Source organism: Pleurodeles waltl, chromosome 2_2, assembly GCF_031143425.1.
Source record: "Pleurodeles waltl isolate 20211129_DDA chromosome 2_2, aPleWal1.hap1.20221129, whole genome shotgun sequence".
NCBI classification, from domain to species: Eukaryota; Metazoa; Chordata; class Amphibia; order Caudata; family Salamandridae; genus Pleurodeles; species Pleurodeles waltl.
Genome location: NC_090439.1, coordinates 497157214 through 497183496, shown reverse-complemented (window position 1 = coordinate 497183496; position 26283 = coordinate 497157214). Strand labels below are relative to the sequence as shown.

Sequence of the window (26283 nt, the reverse complement as noted above, 5' to 3'; positions counted from 1 at the left end):
TATAACAAACAGGGTAGGACTGGCCTATGGGAAAATCTTGCAGTGCTCGAAGTGCTGGTCTCAAAGTATCTGCCATTTTTTTATTGTTTGTGGTTTTTTTTTATGGTCTACTGGGACGGTTTTTACTGTTGATTTCTCTGACATTACCTTCGGCTAACACAAATGCATGAAGTCTCCCATTCCTTGCAAAACATCAACTGAGGGTATCTTTACACGTTTAAAATCAAACTGATTCACAAATGTGGATCACTTTTGTAGCTATACATTTTACTTATTGAGCCACTTTTATAACCAGACTTACAAAACAATTGTGTTGTCCTTGCGTCAAGCAAGGTGACACAAGGGCAACGCAAACCTTAAGTGACATTTACTATGCCACGCAGAGCCACTTTGTGTGGCATAGTAAATTCGGAGTAGTGCACGGCAGTGCAAGTTGCTTTCTTGCGTTACTCTTCCCTGGGAAAGCATTGCAAGGGTGGAGTGTGGGTTTTCCCACATATCCACCAATGGATTTTAGCGCATTCCTAGATTAAACCTATGGATGCATAAAAAAGTTATGCCTTCTGAGGGAAGGCGCAATAAGGAGAAATTACTTAGTTTCTCCTCGCTGCATTCTGCAGCACACATTGAAAGAGAAACCAAAGCCACTTAGGATAGTTTTTTGTGCAGAAAAATGTTCCTTCATGCACAAAAACAATCCTAACTGCAATGCTGGCAACCTTGCACCATGGTGGTGGGGTAACTGCATAGGCTGCACTGTGTGCGCTAGTGGCGGGAGAGAGTATGAATGCGCCATATCTTAGATGATATGGCCAATTCCTGCCCTCTCCTTGTGACGCAGTACAGTGCTGCAAGTGGTCTTGCTGCTTTGCGCTGCTTCACACCTTTGTATGTCTGGCCCTTAATTTGGTGTCCTGGCCTATATTCTGTCCCGATCCGGGCCAATCAATAAACAAAATCATTATGAAAAGATGGAGTTTGAAGACCTCAAATACAAATACACCCCCCCAAGCTTGCATACATTTATTGCCATTCGCTTAGTGAGACTCCATTCCAGAGAAACAAAAGCATAGACCTCTGTGTGCCTTCAACATGGCTGGGGTGTTTCCGCTAGATGATCCAGGGCAAACCAATGTAAACTGAAGGTTAGCCAGAAAACAATTTAAAAACAGGAAATGAAAAAAAAAAAAGAAATAGAGACCTGCTTTCACACTGGTCTAGAAGACGTATTTATATTATAATAATAATCTCTTGCTGCTTAGAGGAAGATGAATACATGGATCCTCTTGTTTCCTGTGTGTGGCCGCGAGCAGCACTGCCACAGGTAAAGAAGGTGGAAGGGCAGTCTGGATGTGCTCCAAGGCCCCTGCCCTGGGCTCACTATAGACTGCCTTATTGTACTCGCCATCTCCGCGGGAGGGACGCTCTGAGCAGGGATGAAGGTAGATCCGTCCAACACATTGACTCATAAACAGTTAATCCCCACAAATATCAACACCGCAGCTTTTTGCTTTCAAACCCTCAAGAAAACAAAAGCAATAACCCAGCTGGCATTTCTCAGTGTGCGTATTTTTTATGTTTTTATACAGCTTGTTTCCTTTGGCCTGGTTTCGCCTCTTCACTTCGGGTTCCAGCAGCACAGTATGAAGGCAGCGACTTTAGAAAAGGAAATCACATAAACTTTCAAAAACAAATCTCTTAAGAACCCAAATCTTTTATTTTCTCAGTAAAGCCTCCTCCTTCTCGCGTTTTGCAGTTCCAGCCCAAAGATCTGGGACAATAATACCCTGTTGAGGTCCCAGAGACAAAGAATGTACATTCCTCACACAGTAGCCAACAGAATTACCTTAGACTGCTATAAGCCCATGTAGGATCTTAATGTTCTCAAACTTTATCATATCCTTCTGACACATACTCTGACATCACACAAACCACCATGCACTGCACCGTTGGCAATACACATATTGTCAACACTGTATGCCTACCACATGTGACCAGTCCAAGCGGGCACCAAGTTGAGTGCAGTGCCAAATTCGAAAAATCAAATAAAACAAAATGGCGATGCCAACTAGATAGTGTGTCAAATGTGTAAGTGGCTGAGAGATAATCTTGGGCCGCCCATACCTACATGCTACATTTTTCGTGTAAATGACATATTGGATCAAGATAGCCCAAGGAATTCTACGGGATGCAAGTGTGCAAAGTAATGAAATTCAGCACATATATATCAGGGATTGAAAGACATTGAATCTTAGCACTTGTGACACCCTTAGATAGGTGCCTTGGTAAAGTATCGGTCATTTATTTTTATTATCCTGCTCCAGGAGAAAATACACATTGTGACTGGAATTAGGCCTTGTGTATCCCACCAGTCAGAGGACTTTATTTTTTGCAAAAGTGTTTACCACAGATTTTCTCTTTGGATTCGGAATGTTTACATATGATCAATACAAAAACTATAAGAATCAACAATTTTGTACAAAAATACAATGTTTTAAATTTTCTTACACGCATAATTCCTACCGGTTATCAATATGAGTTGTACTATATATAAAATCTGTGTATATATATATATATATATATATATATATATATATATATATATATATATATATATATATATATATTTGTAACTATGTTGTATTTGGGATTTTAGCAAAAGAAGGTGTATTGTTTACATAGTAGCTTAAAAGGTTTTGTCAAAAGTTGAACGATCAACATATTTCTCCAGGTCCAATCACGTTCAAGCTTTAAAGGCACACATGGCATGGGTGCTAAATTAGAAAATGTTCTCGATCCAACCAAACAGTAGACTCCCATTGTCCTCAAGGAAGCAACCACGGTAGGCAAAGGCGATAGATCCAAAGTTCTTGGTGCCTGCCTTGAGTTTCAGTGAATCGGTTTTTTCAGAGCTTCCTCTTTTCATCTGGTGGAACGATGGCTCCATTCCCAAAAATTCTTCTTCAAAGAAGCCTCAACGTACAATTTGCAAATGCTCATTCCTTTCCGCTAGTTTACAGTCTTCTTTTACAATGGAGAGAGGATAGCTGTAGGACACAAAGAAAAAGAGATTACGTCTAGTCATAATTTGATGCACACAGACTAGGGGGATGGTAACATTAGGCTGCATTCACAGCCCAATAGGCGCACAAGTTTAACGTAGCTGCACAGAAACAACTTGCTAGTTATAAGGTCTAAATTTGAGTTGCTGAGTCAGGAATGACAACATTTTACCTTTTCAAAGTACATTCGTGAATGTGGAAATTTCACCAGTGACTTGGACTATCCACAACAATCGGTTCTCTTGTTATAGATTCTTAGCTCTTGTGTATATGTATAAGTAAAGCAAAAGTTATTGCATTACATATTTTGATACAAAATACCAAATGTACTTTTACACAATTTATTTGTGATATGGGGCCTGATTCACAAAAGTATTTGCACACTTAACATGAAATCAAGTGCACACATATATTCATTTATGAGTGTAAGCTTTAGTTTGCTATTCAGAAAATGTGAATTTCTACTTGTAAATTAATTTAAGCATAGCTACTTTACACCCATATTTGGTGACTTTAAATGTGAGCAAATTTGCTCCAAGGACAGACTGCGAGCTTTGCAAGGTATAAGTGCCAGTGCAAGTCAGAGGACATTAGCTTTTGGAAGTACATTTACTTCTATTGAAGGCGGGAGAAAGCTGTACTTGAGGCATGACACCAAGTGCACAAAAGTTGATGGGAGCAAATAAGTATTGACCATGCTCCCCATGTGAACAGTCTACCAGGAACTGCTAGACGAGACCTCTCCGGAAGGTAACCCAAGCAGCCTACGATCAGTTTTGGTCTTGTCTTAACAGTGAGGCATCGCTTAGATACTGTGGCACAGAAAGTAAGTAACTCATGTATGGGCATACCGTTTCAGGTGTTACGTCAAAAACACAAAAGGTGATGGAAGGAATGCTTGCAGATAGTTTATCCATTGGCAATCGGTGTGGGCAGCATTCCAACCCATCCTTTTTTGCCCACTGTGTCCTGTTTTGTTTTATACATGTTTTATTGTTTTTAAGTTAACAACTGTAACAATTCCAACACATCTTATCAGTGTCAATAGCATAATTCACAGAAACTGAAGTCTAACTGCATTTTTTCCTATTTTTTTCACATTGTATGATAGCTTTATTAGCTAAGTGTGCCACTGAAAATGCAGTGACAACATGGGAAGAAAATCCCAACAGTATTAAACAGGGTGGAAGAATAGTGGATAGGAAGGGGATCAGCTGCGGTGGAGGTACCAATGAAGAAGGCTGGTGAGGTATAAGCTGAGGGTAGGAAATTTGGCATCTATCGTTCCAATCCCAAAATGGCAGGAGACATAGGCAAAAGGAAGGGTTGAGCATCCGCTTGGTGCAGCTTACATGATAGCAGAGGGGTGGAGGTCTCTCCTGGGCAACAAGCGCATAGCGCAAAAGAGCAACACCAAGTGCACAAAAGGTGATACATGGATCCCGGTGAACAGAAGTTGGGTTGCTCCAAGCATGCCGGGGAGAAATTGATATGTCACTTCATGCACAGCTGATGGGTAAACTAAGAAGAAGAGGAATCGTCAGCCGTCAACTCCCAGAACTTGATAAAAAGGACATCCTATTGCATGGCAATGGGGTATTTCTGGGTCCCCCAAGGCTTTCTCCCTTCTCAAAGCAGAGCTCTCAGCCCAAGTCTGAAGCAAAAACCGCCACTCAGTTGGAGCAGGAGGCTGCGAAGCCCGACAGCAGCACGTGATAATGAGCTTGGCCATAACCAAGGGCAGGTCCAGGAAGTGTGCTTTGGTTCTATTTTCCATAGTGAGTGGGAAGCAGCCCATGGCACAGGTCTCCCAGGTGTGGGACGGAACGGACTGTAGGTCAGCATTAGGGACATGACATCGGGGACAAGCAGCATTCGCCCCAGTGACATATTGAATAATCTTGGCTGGAGTCAGGTAAGCTCTATGTAAAATGAAGAACTGCAGGTGTCTGGACTAGTGTTCCTGAAGTCAGCAGCAGGACAAGCCAGCACCCTATCGCCTTTCTTGTTGGGGAGGGATCGCTCTGTTTTTATTTCCCATCCCATGTAGGGGCCAGGCAGGGAAGTCTGGCTGTGCTCCTGGAAGGTTTCTGACAGCTAGCAGACAAGACGGCGGCCACCACCCATGGTATGAAGGTATTGCATGACAGCATGTGTGGAATAGGTTTTTAGGTTTCTATTTTGTGCATGGAAAATGACAACATGCCTTTTCACACTCAATTTACATATACAGACTGAATTAACATGATTGCAATTAAAACTAAATCGCTATGATGTGTAGAAGTGTATATAATAATGTGCTTTAGTTATGCCACATTTACCTGTAATCCTCCACTTCTCCACTGAGGATGTCTCTCCCCACAGGCTCCGCAGGATGCAGTCGATCTTAGGTCATATTCGTTTTTTGTCCCTGCTGTACTATTTTACTCACAATGAACTTTCTGTGGTGGGATGTAAGATCGCAACAAATATCTATCTCATTCGCTTCTTCGCTGGGTTTATTCACTGGGAGAAAGCCTTATTCTTTAATGTTCGTACATCTCTGGACTACATTACCAAAGAGGGTGTTGAATACTTTTTTCAAGAATTAGGATGGTGCTTAAGGCAATGGCGTGTATTATTATTGTGTTTTTGATTTGCTAAAGAAATGATACTTTGCTCACGCCACAAAGATTTTGCATAATTACTCATTTCCAATGAGCGAATTGTATTTAAGAGCCCCTTGATTTTGGGGGTGAGCTAGAGATTTTCCTGAGATCTGCTATGCTGTTAGGGATGCTGCCCGATATTCGTATGATTCTGCTGCTAATTTGTGTCCATTTGGGAATATCTCCTGATCTTTACATACTGTACAAACCTTTGTATCAAGAAACTTCATGGCACTATGTACCGCTTAGTTTGAATTTTTGTTATAAAACCTTTTAACTTCAGGTCGGGCAAAATGATGCAGTTCAGCTTGTACTTAAACTTACTCGCAGAACTCCCATTTCTAAATGGTTAAAGGAACTTCATTGGCTTTTTGTGTAAAAGCGGATTTTGTTTAATTCATTAACCATAGTATTTAGAGCACTACACCAGACTAGTCCTACATATCTTTCAGAAGAGTTCACATCATATGTTTCCTCAAGAGCTTTGAGATTGGCTAATGAGAAGCTTTTGTTGATTCCCAATTTCAGCTTGAAGATTAGAGAAAGCAGATCTTTCTCTGTACTTGTTGCAAAGCCCTGGAATAAACCCTCTTTCTTTGAGACAAGTTGAAAATGACACTACTTTTAGAAAGTGCCTCTTTACTTTACCATAGTGTGATGATTTTGATGGTGCAAGTTAAATGCTACTGGAAAATATGGATTCAGTGTGAGATGCCCCTTTGGGAGTGATTATTGTCCTTTACAAATTACTATCTCATTCCTTCATCTCCTCGAGAGTCTTCATGACATTGACATCGAACCGCTTAATCTGAATGTTTGTAATAAAACCATGTAACTTTCCATTGGTCTAGAACGAAGTCTTTGAGTGGATCTCATTACTTATTGAACAGTTCTTCTCTACTAATTTGATGTTTGTGGAGGTGCCTTAACAAGGAGACACATTGCCTCATGAAATTGAGCTTTACACCACCTCCGATCCAATAAACTGTGGGAGAACCGAATGAGATACGTTTGAGGGGTCCAAATTTCAGGGTACTGTTTTGCTTCCACGTGAGCCAGGGTTCCTGAAGATGAGATATTCCAAGCCTCGTGCAGTGCATGGACTATGGCGTGTAATGTCAAGAATCGTCCTTTAGGGATACTACACTGTTGGACTAGTTTGTTGAAAGGCATTAATGCACTGTCTTGAAAAAGGTCACCCAGCGCCCTCACCTCCCAGCTTGCCACTCCTCCAGTGCAGAGGCTGACAGTGACCCCCAGGAGCATGAAGAGCGCAGCAAGGAGATTATTGAAGTGTAACTGAAAGCATAGGCAGTGACACATATGCCCCTATGACAGCATTGAAATGTCACATGGAGGAGGAAAGTGGGAGCGGAACAACTGCAGCAAGCGCCCAACCACCAAGGAGGGGGGTCGAGGCTATATCATTCAAGTGGCGTTCCGCGAATCAGCAGCTCACCCACTGTAGCAGAGATGCCTAACAGTAGAGCTAGTAACAGAAGGCACCAAGGCCACCCCGTACCATGGGTAGAGGCAGGTTAGACAAAGCAACTCTGTGACTGCCTTTACCCCTGTTAAGCTTACCTCACACTACATTCAGTAAATGGAAGAAAGATGCCACTAGCCCAAGGGGGAGATTAGCAAAATAATGCAGCAGATGAGGGAGGATTTTAAGGAGCGCTATTATACCTGCTATGGAGATCTGACTACAAATTACAGCTACTGTCCTATCAAGGTTGCCATCCTTCATGGTTTATCTTGATCCCCAAGAATCAAAACATCCACGTCTGCCATGTCAGCAAACCAAATCCTCTGCATTTGGATGTAGGGGGAATAGGTAGGACTTTAACTAATGCAAAGACGGGAGATCTCGGCAAAGGCAGCAAGAAACATAGTAATGTCAGAATGGCTCGCTCTCACGTCCCAGGTATATAGCATTATGTCATTCACGTATAAAAAGACTGCATGAATCCTGTCCCATCCCGGGGCAGGTAAATAGCCACAAGCTCCATTGCTTGTCTAAATAACTGAGGGGACAGCTGGTAGCCCTGCTTGGGCCCTTATATATTTTTTAGGGCAACCAAGATTAGTCTTCCTGTCCGCACTCGCACCACCAGTACATCGTATAAGAGCTGAATCATATTGATCATCCAACCATCCAGCCAACAGCGCATCAGTAAGCGGGAAAAGGTATGCCCAATCTAGACAATCAAAGTCAATCTGAAAGTCCATAATATAGTGTAGTTGACAAAGCCGACCAGATCCATGAAATGGTGTGTGTTTGCCGGCAGGAATCATCTACAAGTGGCAGTTTCCAAGTGAAGCACGAAATTCTCCCTATTCCTCGACTTGCTCTGGAGCACCATGCGAGCTCTGACAATATCACTGATCAAGACACCCCTTAACTTGGCCTTGGATGCGTCCCATTCAATAGATCGAGTTGTAGCTATACGGTCACTAACCGCCAAGTAAACCAAGATTCGGTAGAGAAGGGTAGTGCAGAATGGCTGATCATCTAGTAGGGAGGGTTGAAACCTCCAGTTGAGTATAGGAGAGCAAGGAGCTCCCCACCAGAAACCTACAAGTAGCGGGTTGTGGTTTGACATGGTCCAGCCCATACAATTGTTGACCTGCATGACCACAGAGCTAAGGGAGCATCAGTATACTCTCCTATCAAGTCTCATGTGTAAATTATGTGGAGGGGAATAAAAGGAGTACATATGTATACACGGGTTGCTTCGAAGCCAACTGTCCTCCAAGGGCCAACTCTGAAGCCAGGATGTGAGATGATTAGCTTCTTGTGTAGTCGGCACCTGAGGAAGGGGAAACATTATCTTTCCAGTACTGTGTCCAAGACACTTACAATTGCCACCATTTAAACAGGGGACCCCCATCCCAGTGAGTCACAGCTTCAGACAAATGATCAAAAAAAGGAGGCCTGATCAGACTTTGGACCATATATACTTCTAATCACTACTAGTTGGATGTCCAAAGTATCCTCGACCAGAGCATATCTGCCCTCACATTAAGGATGATTTCGCACAGTTGATAGGGGGCTTGATACCTACAGAGATATGGCACTCTCCTCCCTTCTCCCTAGCGCTGGTGCAAAATTTTGCTGCACAGCGCCACACACACACACACACACACACACATCTTTGCACCATAGTGCTGCGGTGCATGCATGAGTCTAGCATAGGTTTTGTACTGAAAGGGTACCCTTCCAGTATAAAACAGTAAGCTTAGACTAAAACTTTTTCTACTTCTTCTGAACAGTGCATCACCCATGTGAAGTCAGAAAAGAAAGGAGACTACCACTAACTCTCCAAATGCAACATAAACGACAGGCACTTTTATTTATAAGCTGAGCCTTCTGGATTTGTTGACAGACTGTGGATTCTGAGGGTGCAGTCAGTGGCGTGTGACTGCTTGCTACTCAGTGATGGTTGTAAGAGTACTGTTGGCAGTGTGTTACTGCTCGTCTGTGAAGGGCATGAGCGTGCTGTGATGGGTCTGAGTGATTAGGGAGTGTGAAACATCCACTATGTGAGGGTATGAGAGTGATGTCTGCAGTGCAAGCCTGCTTCTTGGTCAGGGGAAGTAAGAGTGCTTAAGGAAGAGTGTGACAACTACTGTGTGAGAATTGAGAGTGTTTCCAGTTTTATGAGACTGTGAGCGGTGTGTGAGTGCTGTCAGTATTATGAGTGCCAGGCTGTGATGGGTGTGAGAGTGCTGTAAGTGGTGCCAGGTGAAAAGTGCTTATGGTAGATGGGCACAGCTACTGTGTGAGCTTGGAGAGTGTTGTGAGTAGTGTGAGACTTCTATTCTGTGATACGTGTGCTAGTGTGGTGCCATTTCCATGGGATCGTGTCTGGACCAGAATTCTTGGCCTACAAGATGAAGGGTGCAGCGAGCGGTCACTACTAGTCCCAGGGTCTGGCCTGTGGGAGCCTCCTTCGGGTGCTCAGGCATTGCCTCCTCTCTGGATGAAGAAGTACTGGCTCTGCATTTGAAAAGTTAAATCTGACCATTTCAAATGTGTGGAGATCTGGGGACCGTGGTAGGGCATGCGTGTCCTCTTAGGTAGGGCTTGATGGTCCTCTTTCATGACCGAATGAGGAGGAGCTGTTAGGGCTGTGTGAGGGGTGCGTGCTCTACTGGACTCATGCCCCGTGGCTTTAAGCTGCACGAGACCGAGACATGAAACTTTGGTGAACAATCACATGATCTCAACGTGACAGTGTACAACCAGGATGGAGTTCAGTGCAGATGATTACTTCATATGCTGTTCTTGTGCTGAACACAATTCTGTCTGCATTCATCATGAGGGGATTGTTGCAGGAGGGACAAGTGCGTCAACATGCTGCAGCCATGAACCTACTGCCATAAGTAACACTAATCAGTATGTGTGTATTCTCAATTCTCAAGGCTGTGCTAAGGACTTTTTCCATGTAAACATCCGTGATATGCTGTGGGCTGATCCAACATGTGATGGGCAGCCCATTGAGCTACTGCATGAAGGGACCGCAACCAAAGAAAGCAGTGGCTGAAGAGCAATCAGCTACATCTGTGCAGCGAGACCTAAAAACATTCTGCCCTTGAGGGGTATTTGCTGTCTTTCCCTGCCCAGTTAACCCTCTATTTGCCTGTTTGCCAGATTATGGGACAATGTAAGTACCGCCAGCCCCGAAGGACCGGATCTAAAACATGCTACGCACGCATTCACCACCTTACTACATCATGATGGGTAATCTACATCGTCAGACTGGAGATGTCTAATCATGCTCCTTTCTTACCTTGGTCCCTGGGCTTTTCACAAATGTATTTAAGGCCGTCATCGCAGGTGAAATCGTTCCACAAACCACCAATGTGGAGCCCTGCGCAGTCCTCTCCCGGGGTGTGACCCGCGCCCCAGTTGTCCGGCTGCCCACTCTTCCAGTTCCTTCAGAAACAAAATGAAGCCTTTATTTGAAAACCCGGCACACAACACCGATGCTTCCCATATACCACAATAGAAGAAGAATGTGATAAACAAACATGTCACTAGAAACAAAAAAGACCGAACACGGTCATTTTTACAACATGCAATTCTTTTTTGTTACTAACAGATGTGCTGTTGGGAATACAGGTCATCACCTCAGAAATCTGATAGTTATTAAGAACACTAATTCAAGCAAATTAGTATCCATCAGCTGTGTTTTGGCCATATTTCTATTTGGGATATCTGATTTTAGCCTCGTCCTAGGAAATAGGAGCCCAGTGTTCACAAGGCGGCTGCTTGCTGAACCGAAGCTCAGGTCTCTGACTGGAGATGCGCCATAGTGTTGAAGAACTCGCCATAGTCCAAAGGTTGCTACGTATTATGGGACTTGGTTTACAGTTGACTGCTGGAAAGGCGGCCTCAAAAGGGATCTTGCGAAGTTTATCTTAACGTAGAAAATAATATCAAACTGGGAAGAAAGATGGAATTCAAGTTTACCAGTTTTGTAAGCAGCAACATCTCCTATTTTTTTCTCAATTTGACACCAGTTCAAGAGAATCCCCTGTCCCTCACAGCGCGCTGTCTGCGCATCACCACCCCTCCGCTCCCGTCGTGCACTGCTTTGTTCTTACAGTCGGGATTGTCGGTTCATTTCCGTTCGGAACTGGCTGCTTTCTGTGATTTGGCAAGTGTTGGTAGTGCGTTCCAGATTATGAGACCGGCTAAGTAAACAGCTTTGTTTATAGGTTCTGACAGAGGAGGGGCCGAGAGCAGGACATGACATCAGGCGGCTGCTTACAAAACAGCTAATTTAAGATTGGTGGAAGTGCATTTGTAAGGGCCGCCACGAGCAGAGAAGACGTGAATATATGTGAAGGGTGCAGCTTGTGACTGGCCCTCGCACAGTAGACAAGATGCAAGGTGCGTTGTGCCATTTTGTGAGGTGGCAACATTGGTGGTACGAGACTAGGAGGGCTAAATGTGTCAAAGTACTTCCATACAACTGCAATGCCCATTACAAAACAATGTTGTCTGTCTTTGAAACACTGAATGCTTCATACTAAAACAAGAATTCCGGGAACTACTTTTGTTTCAATCCTGCCAGTATTTGAGGCATATCCTGGCGACCCGATCACAAATTACCGATGTGTGTATTTCATGGAACCTAGCCATGGATGCATGGCGTGTGCACTTACGTACATATTCAGACATACAGACACATGCATAGGCAATGACAAGGGATTAGCCAGAAAATTAAAACAGTCCTCCTTTTGCACTAAAACACGGATGCCACCAAGCAAGCAAAGTAGGTCAGCCAAACTCTCTCTAGAACAGCTTCCTTGTCTCTTCCATCTACACATATATCCATTCATTCTTTCACTCTTCCATCCATCTACTGATAGCCACTACTGCACCTGTACATTCTGTCATCCATCATTCTTTCATCCAAAATGCAATCTTTACCATGCCATTCATCCATCCATCCACTCTGCCCATCCATTCATCCACATTGTCATCCATCAATCCAGCCACTCTGCCATCAATCCACTCTGCATCCATCCCGCCTTCCATCCATCCACTCTGCCAACCATCCATCCATCCACTCTTCCATCCATCTAACACCTATCCATTCCACCATTCATAGATCAATCCACCCACTTTGCCATCCATCCATTCTGTCATCCATCCACCCTTTCACTTACCTATTCACAGTGCCCTCCATCCACTCTACGTGTCCGTCCATCCAATTATTTACCCATCCATTCTGTCATCCATCTATCCACTCTGCCATCTATCTGTCCATACATCCAGCCTTCCATCCATCTATACGCTCGCCATCCATTCACACATCTACACCCACTCTCATTTGTTCACCCTCCACTATGCTATCCATCCACTCTGACACCCATCTGTCATCCATCAATCCACTCTGAACTCACTCATCTTTTCCCCACACATCCATCTCTTTACTCTGCCATCCTTTCACCTGTCTGTTCAACTACCCACCCATCCCTTTACTGTGCCATCATCTCCTCTGTCCATCCACCAGTCCCTTCACTCTCATCCATCCATATACTCTGCCATCCTTTCACCTGTTCATCCACTATCCATCCATCTCTGTAGCCTGCCAGCCTGTCACCCGCCCAGCCACCTATTCATCCCCTCATCCATCCATATACTCTGCCATCCTTTCACCTGTTCATCCACTATCCATCCATCTCTGTAGCCTGCCATCCTGTCACCTGCCCAGCCACCTATTCATTCACTCTCATCCATCCATATACTGTGCCATCCTTTCACCTGTTCATCCACTATCCATCCATTTCTTTAGTTTGCCATCCATCCCTCCAGCCATCCATTTTACTCTGCCATCCTTCCACCTGTTCATCCACTATCCATCCATCTCTGTAGCCTGTCATCCTGTCACCCGCCCAGCCACCTATTCATTCACTCTCATTCATCCACCCACCCCTTTACTTTGCCATCCTTTCATCTGTCTATTCTCCTATCATTCACTCATTCACCCAAATACTCGTTCATCCATACTTCCTTTTAGTATTCCTGCCTTCTGTCTTTGTTCTATTTACCCAGCTGTTGCTTTTCCTCACTCCTGCTTGGTCTTCTATTGACACTGTGTTCCAGCGTTAAAAAGAAGCTTTTTGTCTGCCAAATTCCACACAGAAGAGGCCCAGAAAGATCCCCATCCCTACTGTAGCTGCAAAAACGGGGGGTTAACTACACCCCTGCGGCCACCTCTCTGCCAGCCATTCATCCTAACATCCATGCTTTCTGTCATCCACCCACTCATCCACTCTGCCATTCATCCATCAATCCATCAACTTTGCTATCCATCTACTCATCCATTCTGCTATCTATCCACTCTCCCACCCATCCATCCTGCCACTCACATATTCACACTGGCCTCCACTCTGTCATCCACTTGTCCGCCCATCCATCCATTCACTCTGCCACCCATCTATCCACTCTACCAACTATTCGTCCCTCCACCTAGCCTTCCTTCCATCCATCCAGCCATCCATCAACATCCATCCATCCGCTCTGACATCTATCCACACATCCACTCTGTCATTTGTCGACCCATCCAGTCTACCAGCCATCCACCCTGCCACCCAACCACCCTGCCACCCATCTATCATCCATCCACTCGGCCATCAATCCACTCTGAATTCACTACTCTTTTCACCAACACATCCATCCCTTTACTCTGCAATAATCTCCTTTGTCCATACACCTATCCATTCACTCCCATCCATCCATCCATCTACTCTGCCATCCTCTCACCTGTTCAACCACTACCCATCCATTTCTTTACTTTGCCATTCATTCATCTATCCATCCACCCATTCATTCTTTTACTCTGCCATCTTTTCATCTGTTCACCCACCTATCCATTCAATCACCCATCTGTCTCTTTAGTCTGCCATCCATTGCCCGTCCATTCACCTATTCATTCACTCTCATCCATCTACCCATCCCTTTACTTTCCCATCCTTTCATCTGTCCATTCTCCTATCATTCACTCATCCTTTCACCCTCTCATTCATCCACATACTCTCTAATCTATACTTCCTTTCAGTATTCCTTCTTTCTTTGCCTGTTCTGTTTCCCCAGCTGACGCTTATACCTGCATGTTTTTCTATTGATGTTGTATTCTAGCATTAATAAGGAGCTTTAGTGGGCCTAGTTCCAGACAGAAAGGCCCATAAAGAACCCCGCTGTAGCTGCTAAAGCAGGGGGTTCAAGACGCAAACGCTCACAAGCAATCACTCACACGTGAGCACACCCACACGGCCACATTCAGACATACTCTGCACAGGAACACAAACGCACACACAGGTCCTATTTCACAAGGGCAATCTTAGCTTTAGTGTAAGGTTATGATTGTTTGGTATTCACAAAGGGATTTACGAGTAGTTTCTTTACTAGTGCATAGTCTTTGCACACGAAAAGAGAGGACTGTCTTATCTTTTTATGTGCGGAGACTCCGCACTTGTAAAGATATTACTGGTAAGCTCATTTGTGAATACCAAGCAATTCTGAACATACACAAAAGTGTACGTTTACCTTTGTGTATCAGGGCCGCATGGTTTTCGGTCAGCAAAGGTATCAGCAATTGGTCTCTTTTGGTCAACAAAAAAAGGTCGCTATACATTTTTTCAGTATTAGTAAACTGTTAGAACTTTAGTACTATTAATCTAAATTGCATTCCTAAAGGAAGGAAATAAACAACAAATGTTCCCATCACTTCTTCTAGAGACAGACAGAAACTGGCATCTTATCAAGTACATCAGCCTCTAGTACGTAGACTTTTACGTTCTGAATTGTAATACAAACTGCATATATGATCGTGTATGGAACGCATAGTCGTTCTAAGAAGCTGCCGCACCCCCTAAATAACCATGCTAGAGTTTTGAAGGTGAATGAGCAATACCAATCTCTTTGAATTTTGTGTTTATTTTGTCACATTTGCTATGCATTCAAACACAGAGGTCAAATGCTGGGCTACGTCTTCAGACACGGAGATTTGTGTTTATTTTCCTTTTCTGACAGCAAAGTTAGAGGATTCTGTAAAGTGAACTATGTGACAATCTTGCTGGGTAACAAGGAGTGTGAAAGGAAAGGCTGTAGGATGTCTGTATGTTTCTAACACACAACAACATTAAAATACCTGTAAATTAACTGTACACATATTTCAAAATATAGCAGCAGTTAGGAAAGCACACATGAAAGTACATAGATGTGGAGTCAAGAATATACCTATGCTGCTTTATCCTATTTACTTAGCATTGTGTCAATAACCCCTTCGGTGAGAGTGTGTGAGGAATGTGTGACATGAATATAACATAAAGTGCAAAAAAAAAGCAAAACACCTATTGCTGAGCTTTTGTCACTTACGTGAACGTTGGTATAGTTCCGTCACTCCACTTCCACACGTTTTCTTCTTCAGAATCAGTCAGGCCAATCCAGTAACTTTCTCCTTTCCCATGGATCTGTTTTTTAAGGAATTGCTGCAATAAAACAAACGACACTAAAGGCTACTGTATGGTAACATACATTATATAACTCAGAGAAAGGTGTGGTATCAGGAATGTGAAATATGTAAGTAATGGCATAGAAGCTTCACATTTCGACATGTTTTATTTTTTTCCCATGGGCACGGAGGTAGCTTATTATGCCCAGCAGGGACACCTTCTTGGGCCTCCATATTATCATTAAAGTATGTCTTGTTTTTTCACCTGAGAATGTAGCTTACAGTGGTCTGTGATTATTTAACCACACAGTGCATCTCGCAGTTCAAAGGGAAGCTCAGACCAATCCTGTTTAATAGATGACCCCTATGTACCCATATTTATTTCTATCCATAGGCCAACTACAGGACATCAAATGTGCAGTGAGAACTTTATAAAATATGAATCAGTCAAAAACCATGTATTCTGGATGTGGATGCAGTTTCGTGTGTTCCGGCACATGAGTTTTAGACACATGTAGTTTGTAGAGTCAGAAAAATATATGTCAACAAAACACTCATCATCAGTACATCACAATGTGTTACCAATTCACAACCCAGCTTCCTCTCCTCTTATTTGTTGACTTTATGCTTGAGTTTGACCATGTACTGCACCCTGCTGCCTTTTGACTAGGTGTGCACTAATGAAATAGTATATGTATACATACATACATACGTACGTACATTCTTGCGACGTTTTGAATGAATTCACCCCCTCAGCAACCTTTGCAGACGTTACCATGCTTCACCCAAACTATGTGGCTGGGAATTTTGTCAAGACAGAAGAATAAAGTTACAGCCAATTAACAAATACCTTCTATCGTTTTTCCAATTTTGTCAGAGAATTCTACTAGCTTGAATGACCCCGCCAACCTGAATTTACCAATATTGACCAGAGCGCCAATTACGTGACTAACAATAAGGCAGCCCCCAAATGACACCATTTCCATATCTTTATGCCATTCCATTTTAGATCGTGGCATCCGGCCATGGCTGTTTTCTGCCTACCATACATTTGTAATGGCATCTTTTTTTACAAGTGAACACAGCTCTGGCTACAATGTCACACTTCCAATATGAAACGTCTTCAAATGCTTAGCGTGGAGTTTGAATATTTATTGCAGACTTAACAGGGAAGCTGTAGCTATGCTGAATTGGTTTGCATGGCTCTGTCTGTCAGCTGTAAATGAAACTTTATAGAACATCTCTCTCCTCTCTCTATATCTCTCTCCTCTCACTCTCCCACAATGATCAAGCAGGAAAGGACACATAAGGGGCCAGTACGTTGTAGTTGCCACTGAAATTTCCATAGGGATTGGACAGAATAACACTGAGCATTATATAAAAGTCAGGCTAGAGAGGATGTGTTTTTGAATCCATTCATTGATTTTGAGAAAAATGAAAAATAATGTTTAGATAGTTAGGCATTTGGTTTATCCCACTGGTTAGTTTACAGAAATTTAAATGCAGGGTTGAGTTCTAACTGGCTGTGAATTGCTGATCATTTAAGCTCTGGGTGCTTTATTGTGAAAATAAGTTATGTGAAGCATTGTGAGATAGGAAGGACTCACCACAATCCCAGGGATAGATGTGTAATTTGCAGAGGTGTGCAAAAGAAACGTTTTTTCTGAATAAAAAACAGCAACATTTGTTCAGGGCATAGAGTGTGCAAACATTTATGAACTGATATACAGATTTAACTCCATGCAAGACTTTTAGGGCGAGGTGACATGAACACCCATCCTTCTATTCCCTGAAACCTTACTTTGAACCTTGTGGTTGTAAGTCAGAATATCGAGTACAAAAATATCGGCATGCCAAAATATTGTGGCTAAAATATGAACTACCAGAATATTGTGATGGAGAGGATATAAGTATAGATTTACTATTCTTAGCTCCACATCCACGTACTTTGAAGTTATATATATAGCCAAAACTATACTTACCTGTATATAATTAAGTTCACAATAGTATGGTAATCAATCGTATGGCCATAATAGTTTGATATTCCAGTATTTAAATGGCAATATTCTAGTAGATAACTGCTCTGATACAGGATTACAATGCACACAGGGCTATCTCCATAAAAATTGGTACTAGCATATACTAGTGCTGCACAAAGCACAAGCCACAATAGCCTCTGCTTTTTTATGTAACGCGCTCAACCGCCACATACGTGTCCATGCCCATCCTCCATTCACTCTTCGCGGGGACCTCCTGCACCCCCAGTGTCTTGCCACATCGCTATTTGGCCACAATCTATCCTAAGTTACAGAATAGGAGTTGAGCTCTTCGGAGGCCTATATCTGTTGGTAACCCCGGGAGAACATATTTGGGGTCAAGTGAAATCACTGTCTCCAAGATGGCTTGAAGTGCATGGACTATTTCAGTCCAGTATGTCTGGACTCGGGGGCATCCCCAAAGTGTGTGAAAGAAGTCACAGCTATCTCCCATTCATCTCAAGCACTCCAGGGACATTGCTCTTCCCGTCTAATGTAGCCTGGCCCGGTCATTATAGACCCGATGGGGGATTTTAACCTGGACTGTATTGCAACCTCAAGAGGGTGCATTAGGGCTGCTGACCAATCTGTATCATGAAATTCTCCAACATCCCATAACTACCTCTCTCACAAAGCCCCTAGGGCATCAGGGATATTGTTGTCTTGTAGGTCCAAGAGATGGCCTTGGTCCCTAGTTCTTCCATAATCAACCTATCCTCTAATTGGCCACATCCAGGTATTTCAATTTCAGCCAGCCCTTCAGCAAATAAGGCATGTCGAAACTGTGCATATTTCGGATAATGGTTTGATGAAGGTGATTAATCGTGCCGCAGGGAGAAGAGCATCAGCTGTCCCTCTTTCAGAATATCCCATATCTTAGAGATGACAATCAAGTCCCAAGGCTCAAACCCATGCAACTTTCCATTTTCAGTAAGCCTACCCCTCCCACAATGGCATTTCCCTGGTAACCCCAGACACCCAGCTGATAGTCTTCAAGGGACGCCTTCACAACTCCAGCGTCACCAGTGTCACAGGAAGCAATCTCCCCACGCCTGTCCCACCATATACATAATGCTGAGGGGAGCGCCTCTATCGGTGGGTCATCTCTAGCTGGTGGGTTGGGTGATTCTGTGGCGCAAACAGCCAGTCACTGATGTGGACAAGGTGAGCTGCCAAATACTATGCCTGCACGTCTGACAAGGCGATACTCCTTATTGGAAAGGGCCCTTTCTGCAGGGTTTCCCCCTGTCTTTATGCTTTAGACCTCCCGATTTAGATCCTGTGCCGACTTTCATTTTTGCTGGTATTAGTACTCTGGGCACTTTACTGCTGCTAACCAGCACTAAAGTGCAAGTGCTCTCTGTCTGAATTGTATGCGTAATTGGTTTTTCCATGATTGGCATATTTGATTTACTACTGAGTCCCTAGTGTAGTGCACCACGTGTGCCCAAGGTCCTGTAAATCAAATGCTACTAGTGGGCTGCAGCACTGATTGTGCCACTTACATGTGTAACCCTGTAAATATGTCTCAGACCTGCCACTGCAGTGTCTGTGTGTGCAGTTTTGCACTTCCAGTTCGACCTGGCAAGTGCACCCACTTGCCAGGCCCAAACCTTCCCTTTTATTACATGTAGGTCACCCCTAAGGTAGTTCCAATGCATCCCATGGGCACGGTGTAGTGTATTTAAAAAGGTAGGACATGTACTTGTGTGTTTTACATGGCCTTTCACTGAAATACTACCTAATTCAGTATTCACTACTGCAACGCTCATCTCTCCCCTAGGTTAGGTTAACATGGGGATTGCCATGAAATATCTTTTAAGTGTAATGTCGCATTGGAAGCAGATAGAGATATGAAGTTTGGGGTTTCTGAACTCACGATTTAAAATACATCTTTTGGTGAAGTTGTTTTTTAAATTGTAAGTTTGAAAATGCCACTTTTAGAAAGTGGGTATTTTCTTACTCAACCATTCTGTGCCTCTGCCTGTCTGTGTAATACACGTCTGGGTCAGGATGACAGTTGGGCAGTTTGTGAATGCACTCCAGGCAGTCACACAAAGGGAGGTGTGCCCTGTGTTAGAAATGGGGGCTTTGGTTGGCAGTCAGGTTGCCCCCTGTCCACAGAAGGACCCTCACTCTAGTCAGGGCAAAGATGAAACACACCCAGTTGACCCCTGCTAACCCGCTTGGTAGCTTGGTACGAGCAGAAAGGCTTAACCCACAGACAATATGTAAAGTATTTGTACCAATACACACAGTAATACAGTGACAACAGTACAAAATGACTCAACACCAGGTTATATAAATAGCCAATCTCTATCCGAGCAAAACAAGGGCAAAGCAACAAAAATCCAACATACACAAGCAAAGTTATGAATTTTTAAAGACTAAACTTCAATATAGAACCTAAAAACACAAATGCTTCTAATTGGTGATATCACAGTGTCGTGACAGAGTCGTTTCCAACAATTCGATGCTAATTTCACCGGTCACAGAGTCACACCCCAGGTACAGTACCCTGTGAAAATGAGGTAACAAGCAGGTGCACGGAGTCGGGGATCGCAGCATCGCTGAATCTGGTGCACCGTCGATTCTGGTGCTGTGGAGCGAAGGCGTCACGAAGAGGTCTTGGGTCTTTGTGGCATCAGTGCAAAGCACTGGATCCGCGCCCTTCTGGCGGAGTTGATATCCGGCAGTCTCAGCGTGGTGCGGCGACCTTGGGTGTCACGGACATCGGAGACACAGCACTTCGGGACTCACTGAGTCACAGACCTGTGTGAGGCTGCTGTGGCGTCGGGCCTGCGGGGTTGTTCCACTCCAGCGAGGAACACGGCTTCAGTGCAGGCGGCGTCGCAGAATCCAGCAGCGGCATCAGGCCGAGAGACTTCATAACAGGGGGCAAGCTCTGTCCAAGACCTTGGAGATACCTCTCAAGCAAGAATATACCACAAAGTCAAGTCTTTGTCCCCATTCTCAGGCTGAAGCAGCAACTGCAGGATAGACCCAACAAAGCACAGTTACAGGCAGGGGCAGCACTTCTCCTTCAGCTCTTCTCCTGGCAGAGGTTCCTCTTGAATCCTTGAAGTGATCTCAAAATCTGGGGTTGTGGGTCCACTATTTATATCCCTTTCTGCCTTTGAAGTAGGAAAACTTCAAAGGAACGTCTCTGTTGTTCACAAGATCCTGCCTTGCCCAGGCCTGGCCGCAGATACACACAAGGGGGTTGGAGACTGCATTGTGTGAGTGCTGGCACAGCCCATTCAGCTGTGAGTGACCACTCCTCCCTCCACTGTAGCCCAGGTGGCTCATCAGGAAATGCAGGCTACATTCCAGCTCCCTTTGTGTCACTGTCTAGAGGGGATTCACAAACAGCCCAACTGTCAGTCTGACCCAGGCAGAGTCACAGAATGGTTTAAGTAAGAAAATGCCCACTTTCTAAAAGTAGCATTTTCGAACAGACAATTTAAAAACCAACATTACCAAAAGGTATATTTTTTAATTGTGAGTTCAGGGACTCCAAACTCTACATCTCTATCTGCTCTCAAAGGAAAACTGCACTTAAGAGATATTTAAAGGCAGCCCCCATGTTAACCTATGACAGAGATAGGCCTTGCAACAGTGAAAACCAAATGGCAGTATTTTACTGTTAGGACATGTAAATCACACCAGTACATGTCCCACCTATAACATACTCAGCACCCTGCCCATGGGGCTACCTAGGGCCTACCCTAGTGGTTGGTGCCTTACATGTATAAAAAGGGAAGGTTTGGGCCTGGCAAGTGGATACACTTTCCAGGTCGATTTGGCAGTGCAAGACTGCACACACAGACACTGCAGTGGCATGTCTGAGACATGCTTTCAGGGCTACTCATGTGGGTGGCATAATCAGTGCTGCAGGCCCACTAGTAGCATTTGAGTTACAGGCCCTGGGCACCTCTAGTGCAATTTATTATTAACTCAATAGTAAATCAACTATACGAAGCATGGATAAACCAATCAACAATACAATCTAGACAGAGAATATGCACTTTAGCACTGGTTAGCATTGGTAAAGTGCCTAGAGCCCTAAAGCCAACACAAACGTGTCAGAAAAAATAGGCGGAAGGAGGCGAAAAGTTTGGGGATGACCCTGCAAAAAGGGCCAGGTCCAACACCCTGCATATCTGGATGGGTCTTCCTGAGCTAGAGTGGTGGGAGGAGCTGACACCTGCACTTGAATAGGGCTGTGACTGCCCTCACACAAAGCAGTCTCCAACCCCCTGGGGTGTGGCTGGGGCCAGGGTAGGAAAGGCAGGAAGTTTCCCTACCTCAAAGGCAGAAATGGGTATAAGTACTGGACCTCTGACTCCACAAAGTCAGAACACTTCTGGACTGAGGACATTCTGCCAGGAAAAAGAGCTAGATGCTGTAGGAGGGACTGCTACTGTGCCTGTTGCTTGGCTGTGCTGGCCTGCTATTGCTGCTTCTCTCCTAGGAGTGAAAGGACTGGACTTTGCTTTCTACATCCTGGTTTCAAAGGCCCTCCAAGGGCTTGGACTGAACTTGTCTCCTATTACGAAGTCTCAGGGACATTAAAGACTACATCTGCCAGCACCTGGTCTCTCTTGCTGAGAGTCCTAAACTGCCAAGTGGTGCCAAATCCAGTTCCTGGGCCTTTGGAAGTGAGTTCTTGTGTAACCAAGAAGAAACCAAGTACATTAACTCCTGAGCGACTTCGGAACTGGTGCTGCTGTCCTACTCTGTGCCGCTGCTTGCACTGGAGCCGTGGTCCCCGCTGAGTGCAACAACTAATGCTGCTGGACTGACACTGCCACAGTGCCTCAGAAGTCCTGCCACAGTGTGAGTTCTGAGTGCGTGTTCCAGACGTCCAGGACACCTGACTCCGCAGCAGCACCTGCGGCCCGTGGTGTGATTGCCACACCGCAAAGTCGACACTTCGCGCCTCGACCTGCTGGATTCTTCGACCCTGCCGGATCGTAAGGAACCGATGCCTTGTCACTGACCCCGCATCACCTCCCCTGCAACCGTAAAGAACCAATGCCTCACCTCCCCTGGGTAGCAGTAAGGAACCGACGCCGCACCGGCTCCAGTGACACCTCACCTCCCCTACTCTGTGCAATATATTTGTTTCCTTGTTTTCCAAAGGTACTGTACCTGGGGTCTGTGCGACTCTGTGACCAGCCCGCACTTCCTCGCAAGTGACGTTGGACTGTAGGGAACGATTCCGTCAAGAAGTTGTGATAGCCCCAGTTGGAGCTATTGTGTTTCTAGGCGCTTTACTGAGATCTTTACAAATTCGCATCTTTGCTTGTGTATGTTGGATTTGTGTGGTTTTGTGTTGTTTTACTCAGATGAATATTGGCTAATTTTATAAACAGGTGTGGTGTTTTCACTGTGTTACTGTATGTACAAATACTTTACACACTTTACACACTGCTCGTGCCAAGCTACCAAGGGGGTAATCAGGGGTTATCTTAGCTGTGTGGCTCCCTTATCCTTCACAGAGTGAGGGTCCCTGCTTGGACAGGGTGCAGACCACTGCCAACTAGAGACCCCATTTCTAACACTCCTGTTATAGGAGATTCTTTGGAGGGTGCGCAATACCACCATGGGATGCCTCCCCACTCCAGAGTATCGTCCCTCTTTATCAATTTTATCAAACCACTCCTCTGGGATTGTGTAATATGTGTTTGGAAGGAAGTTTAGCAACTTGGGAAGTGCAATCATCTTGAAGATGGCAGCCCTCCCAAGGAGAGTCACAGGAAGTTTATGCAACCTCTCCATGTATTCCTGAAATGTATTATACACCTTCCCAAGGTTCATCGGCCTCCATCAGGTGTTACATGAATGCCCAGGCATTTAAACCTCTCAGTTCCTACCCGTAACTTGTCACAGAAGGCGACAATTACGGCGGAACCATGAGAATGAAACAATAGAAACTTTCCCTGGATAATTTTATATCCAGGGTAGCCCCCAAATGTCTTTATAGTCTGAAGGATCACTGGGATCGTGGAATGCAGTTCAGCCACATAAAGGAGGATGTCATCTGCATTTAGGGAAATTTTCTCATCTGCAGAGACCCAGAACTCCTAGATATCAGGGTGATTTCAGATCATATACATCAGTGGTTTCAACATAAGAGCAAAGAGGAGAGGGGATAGGGGGCATCCGTGCCTCATCCCCTGCTCAAACAGGAAAGTGTGGAGGAAATCCCATTCACTTTCACCGCCGCCATTTGGGCTTGATAGAGGAATGCCACCCATCACCTGTATCAAGGACAAAATCCAAATGTCATTAACGTTTGTTGCAGATAGGGCCAGTGTGCTGAGTCAAATGCTTCCTCTGCGTCTAGCAAGAGAAAGAAATGGGGGGAGTTTCTGCCATGTATCTATGCCTGTCAATTATGTAGTCTTCACAAATTAAGCTGGGTAGATCTTCCTGGCATAAACCCCGATTGATCGCCACGTATCAGAAGGATAATGACCCTGAACAGCCTGGTAGCCAGAACAATGAAGAACACCTTAGCTTTCAATTTCAATTGGGAGTATGGATGGTATGATTCACATCTGTTCTTAGGTTTGCCCTCCTTATGTATTGCTGGAATTGTCAGACATTGTATATCAGACGGCAATGCCCCCTGATCTCTTGCTTCACGGAACATATTCAGTAGATTGGGACTTAATAATGTAGCGTATCTCTTAAAGAACTCTGCCGGAAGGCCTTTAGGATCAGGTGTCTTCCCTGGTGTTAGCTGCACTATGGCCATCTGAATCTCAGAGAGATCTATGTCACCCCCCAACTCCATTCTGTCCTCTCCAGAGTGGACCGGGTCGGTACAGTACCTAGGAAGTCCCTAATTCAATCTGGGAGTGGACGTGCATCATAGAAGGCCGCAAAATGACAAACAAATTCTCCGACTATCTGGGAGTATGTGTTCTCTGTTTCTCCCATGGGTGTCATGATGGTGCCCACCCAACACTTTTTGGCCTCCTTTCTGCTAAGCAATGCCACTAATGTGCCTGCTTTGTTACTCCTGTCATAAAGTCAATGGTGGGTAGCTAACTGAGACAGTCACACCTCTACCTGGACCAGGTCTCAATATTCCGGCCTCAACACTGCAAGTTGTCGGTGTATCTGCTGAGTAGGCTGTCCCCGGTGTGTAACCTCCAGGGTTGTCAGCAGGCACTCACGTTCCTCCACCCACTCCGTTTTGTGTCACTTTTTTTGTGCAAGGATGTTCTGCGCTCGGTCATGAAGAGCCACTTTATATGTCTCCCAGAGTGTCCCGGAAGAGTTAACTGAACTCTCATTTTCAGAAAGTATACCCCGGGTCAATGTGTAATTCACAAGTGGCATCCGCATCTCGCAAATCCCAGGCAGTCATCTTCCACTGGGTGACCTGGAACAGAGATGTTTTCCTTATCAGGACAGCCACTGCCCTTGAACCAGTTGTGTAGCCCCTCATGAGTCAGGGTAGCATAAGCACCCCTACTGAAGAATGAACACTGGGTCCACCTCAGATGGGTTTCATGGAGCAGAACAATATATATATGTTGTGTCACTAATCCCCGTTTCATGTTACCACCTAGATCATTGACAATCCAGGACAAGACAGAGAAGTGCATGGCGTCCGAAGGGCTAACCTGTGCTGCAGCCATTAATACAAATGTTGCCAGGGGCAAATCTCAAGCCAATACTGTGCGCCATTATATCAATACTGTTGTTCCCAACCAGCATTGCAACAAAATCAAACCACACCCCAACACAAACCCCACCACTCCAGCCAAGCATCGCGAGCATCCATTGTCCAAAAACCACACATAACTATTCGCAGGCAATCATCAAGAAGTCTGTCGCCCACCCTCCCTCCCACCATCTCACACCATTCAAGAAAGCGTAAACTGGTCTCTCACATTACTAGGACATCCAACACCCTCAACACACACCACACATACCAAACAAAACAAAATATCAAACAAACAACAGATGGGGGGGGGGCGTACCTGGGCACAAACTGACAAGCACAGATCCAAGCAGTGCAATACCGTTTGCCTGCATCAAAACCCCCCAGATCTCTACCATATCCTCCAAAATCAGGAGTCCACAGGATCAGTTACTCTGCTGGTCAGTTCAGGGTCGGAAACATCATCATCTGATCCACGGTCCACGAAGCCCTCCACCATCTGCTGGGGAGACAACTCCTCGTCACTCGCCAATGAGAGCTGTCTCCTCGTGCTGAGTGCTTCACCCTCTGAGTCCGTCGATTTCACACCCCCCACTCTCAGGGGTCTAGTCCTTCCTTCGCTGGCCCCCACTTTCTTTATTTTTTTTACGGATAGTAAACCAAAGTTTAGGCCATGCCCCCAGTTCGCCATGGTTGGAAGTCCCATGCGACTGTCCCTGCGCTGGCTGAGGCCAGGGCCCCTCCTTGATCTAGTGCCAGGCATCTCCAGGAGTCAGGAGGAAATGGATTTCATGCTGATATATGACTTTCTGCTTGGCAGAGAATAACAGCATATAGGTCAGTGACACAGACTGCAACTAGGCCTTCACTGTATTAAAC

At 44.8% G+C, this 26283-nt stretch overlaps 1 protein-coding gene across 1 annotated transcript in view; it reads right to left on the bottom strand.

Moving 5' to 3' along the window:
* Nucleotides 1-1696: 1696 nt before the first annotated feature.
* COLEC12 (collectin subfamily member 12) overlaps nt 1697-26283 on the bottom strand; it is a 422420-nt gene continuing 397833 nt past the window's right edge. Inside the window, exons 8-10 of the mRNA XM_069219987.1 lie at nt 15609-15721; nt 10507-10652; nt 1697-3047 (exon numbers count right to left, since the gene is read on the bottom strand). Coding sequence (XP_069076088.1) covers nt 3028-3047; nt 10507-10652; nt 15609-15721 — 279 coding nt within the window. The 3' untranslated portion in view covers nt 1697-3027. The remainder of the gene's footprint in view (nt 3048-10506; nt 10653-15608; nt 15722-26283) is intronic.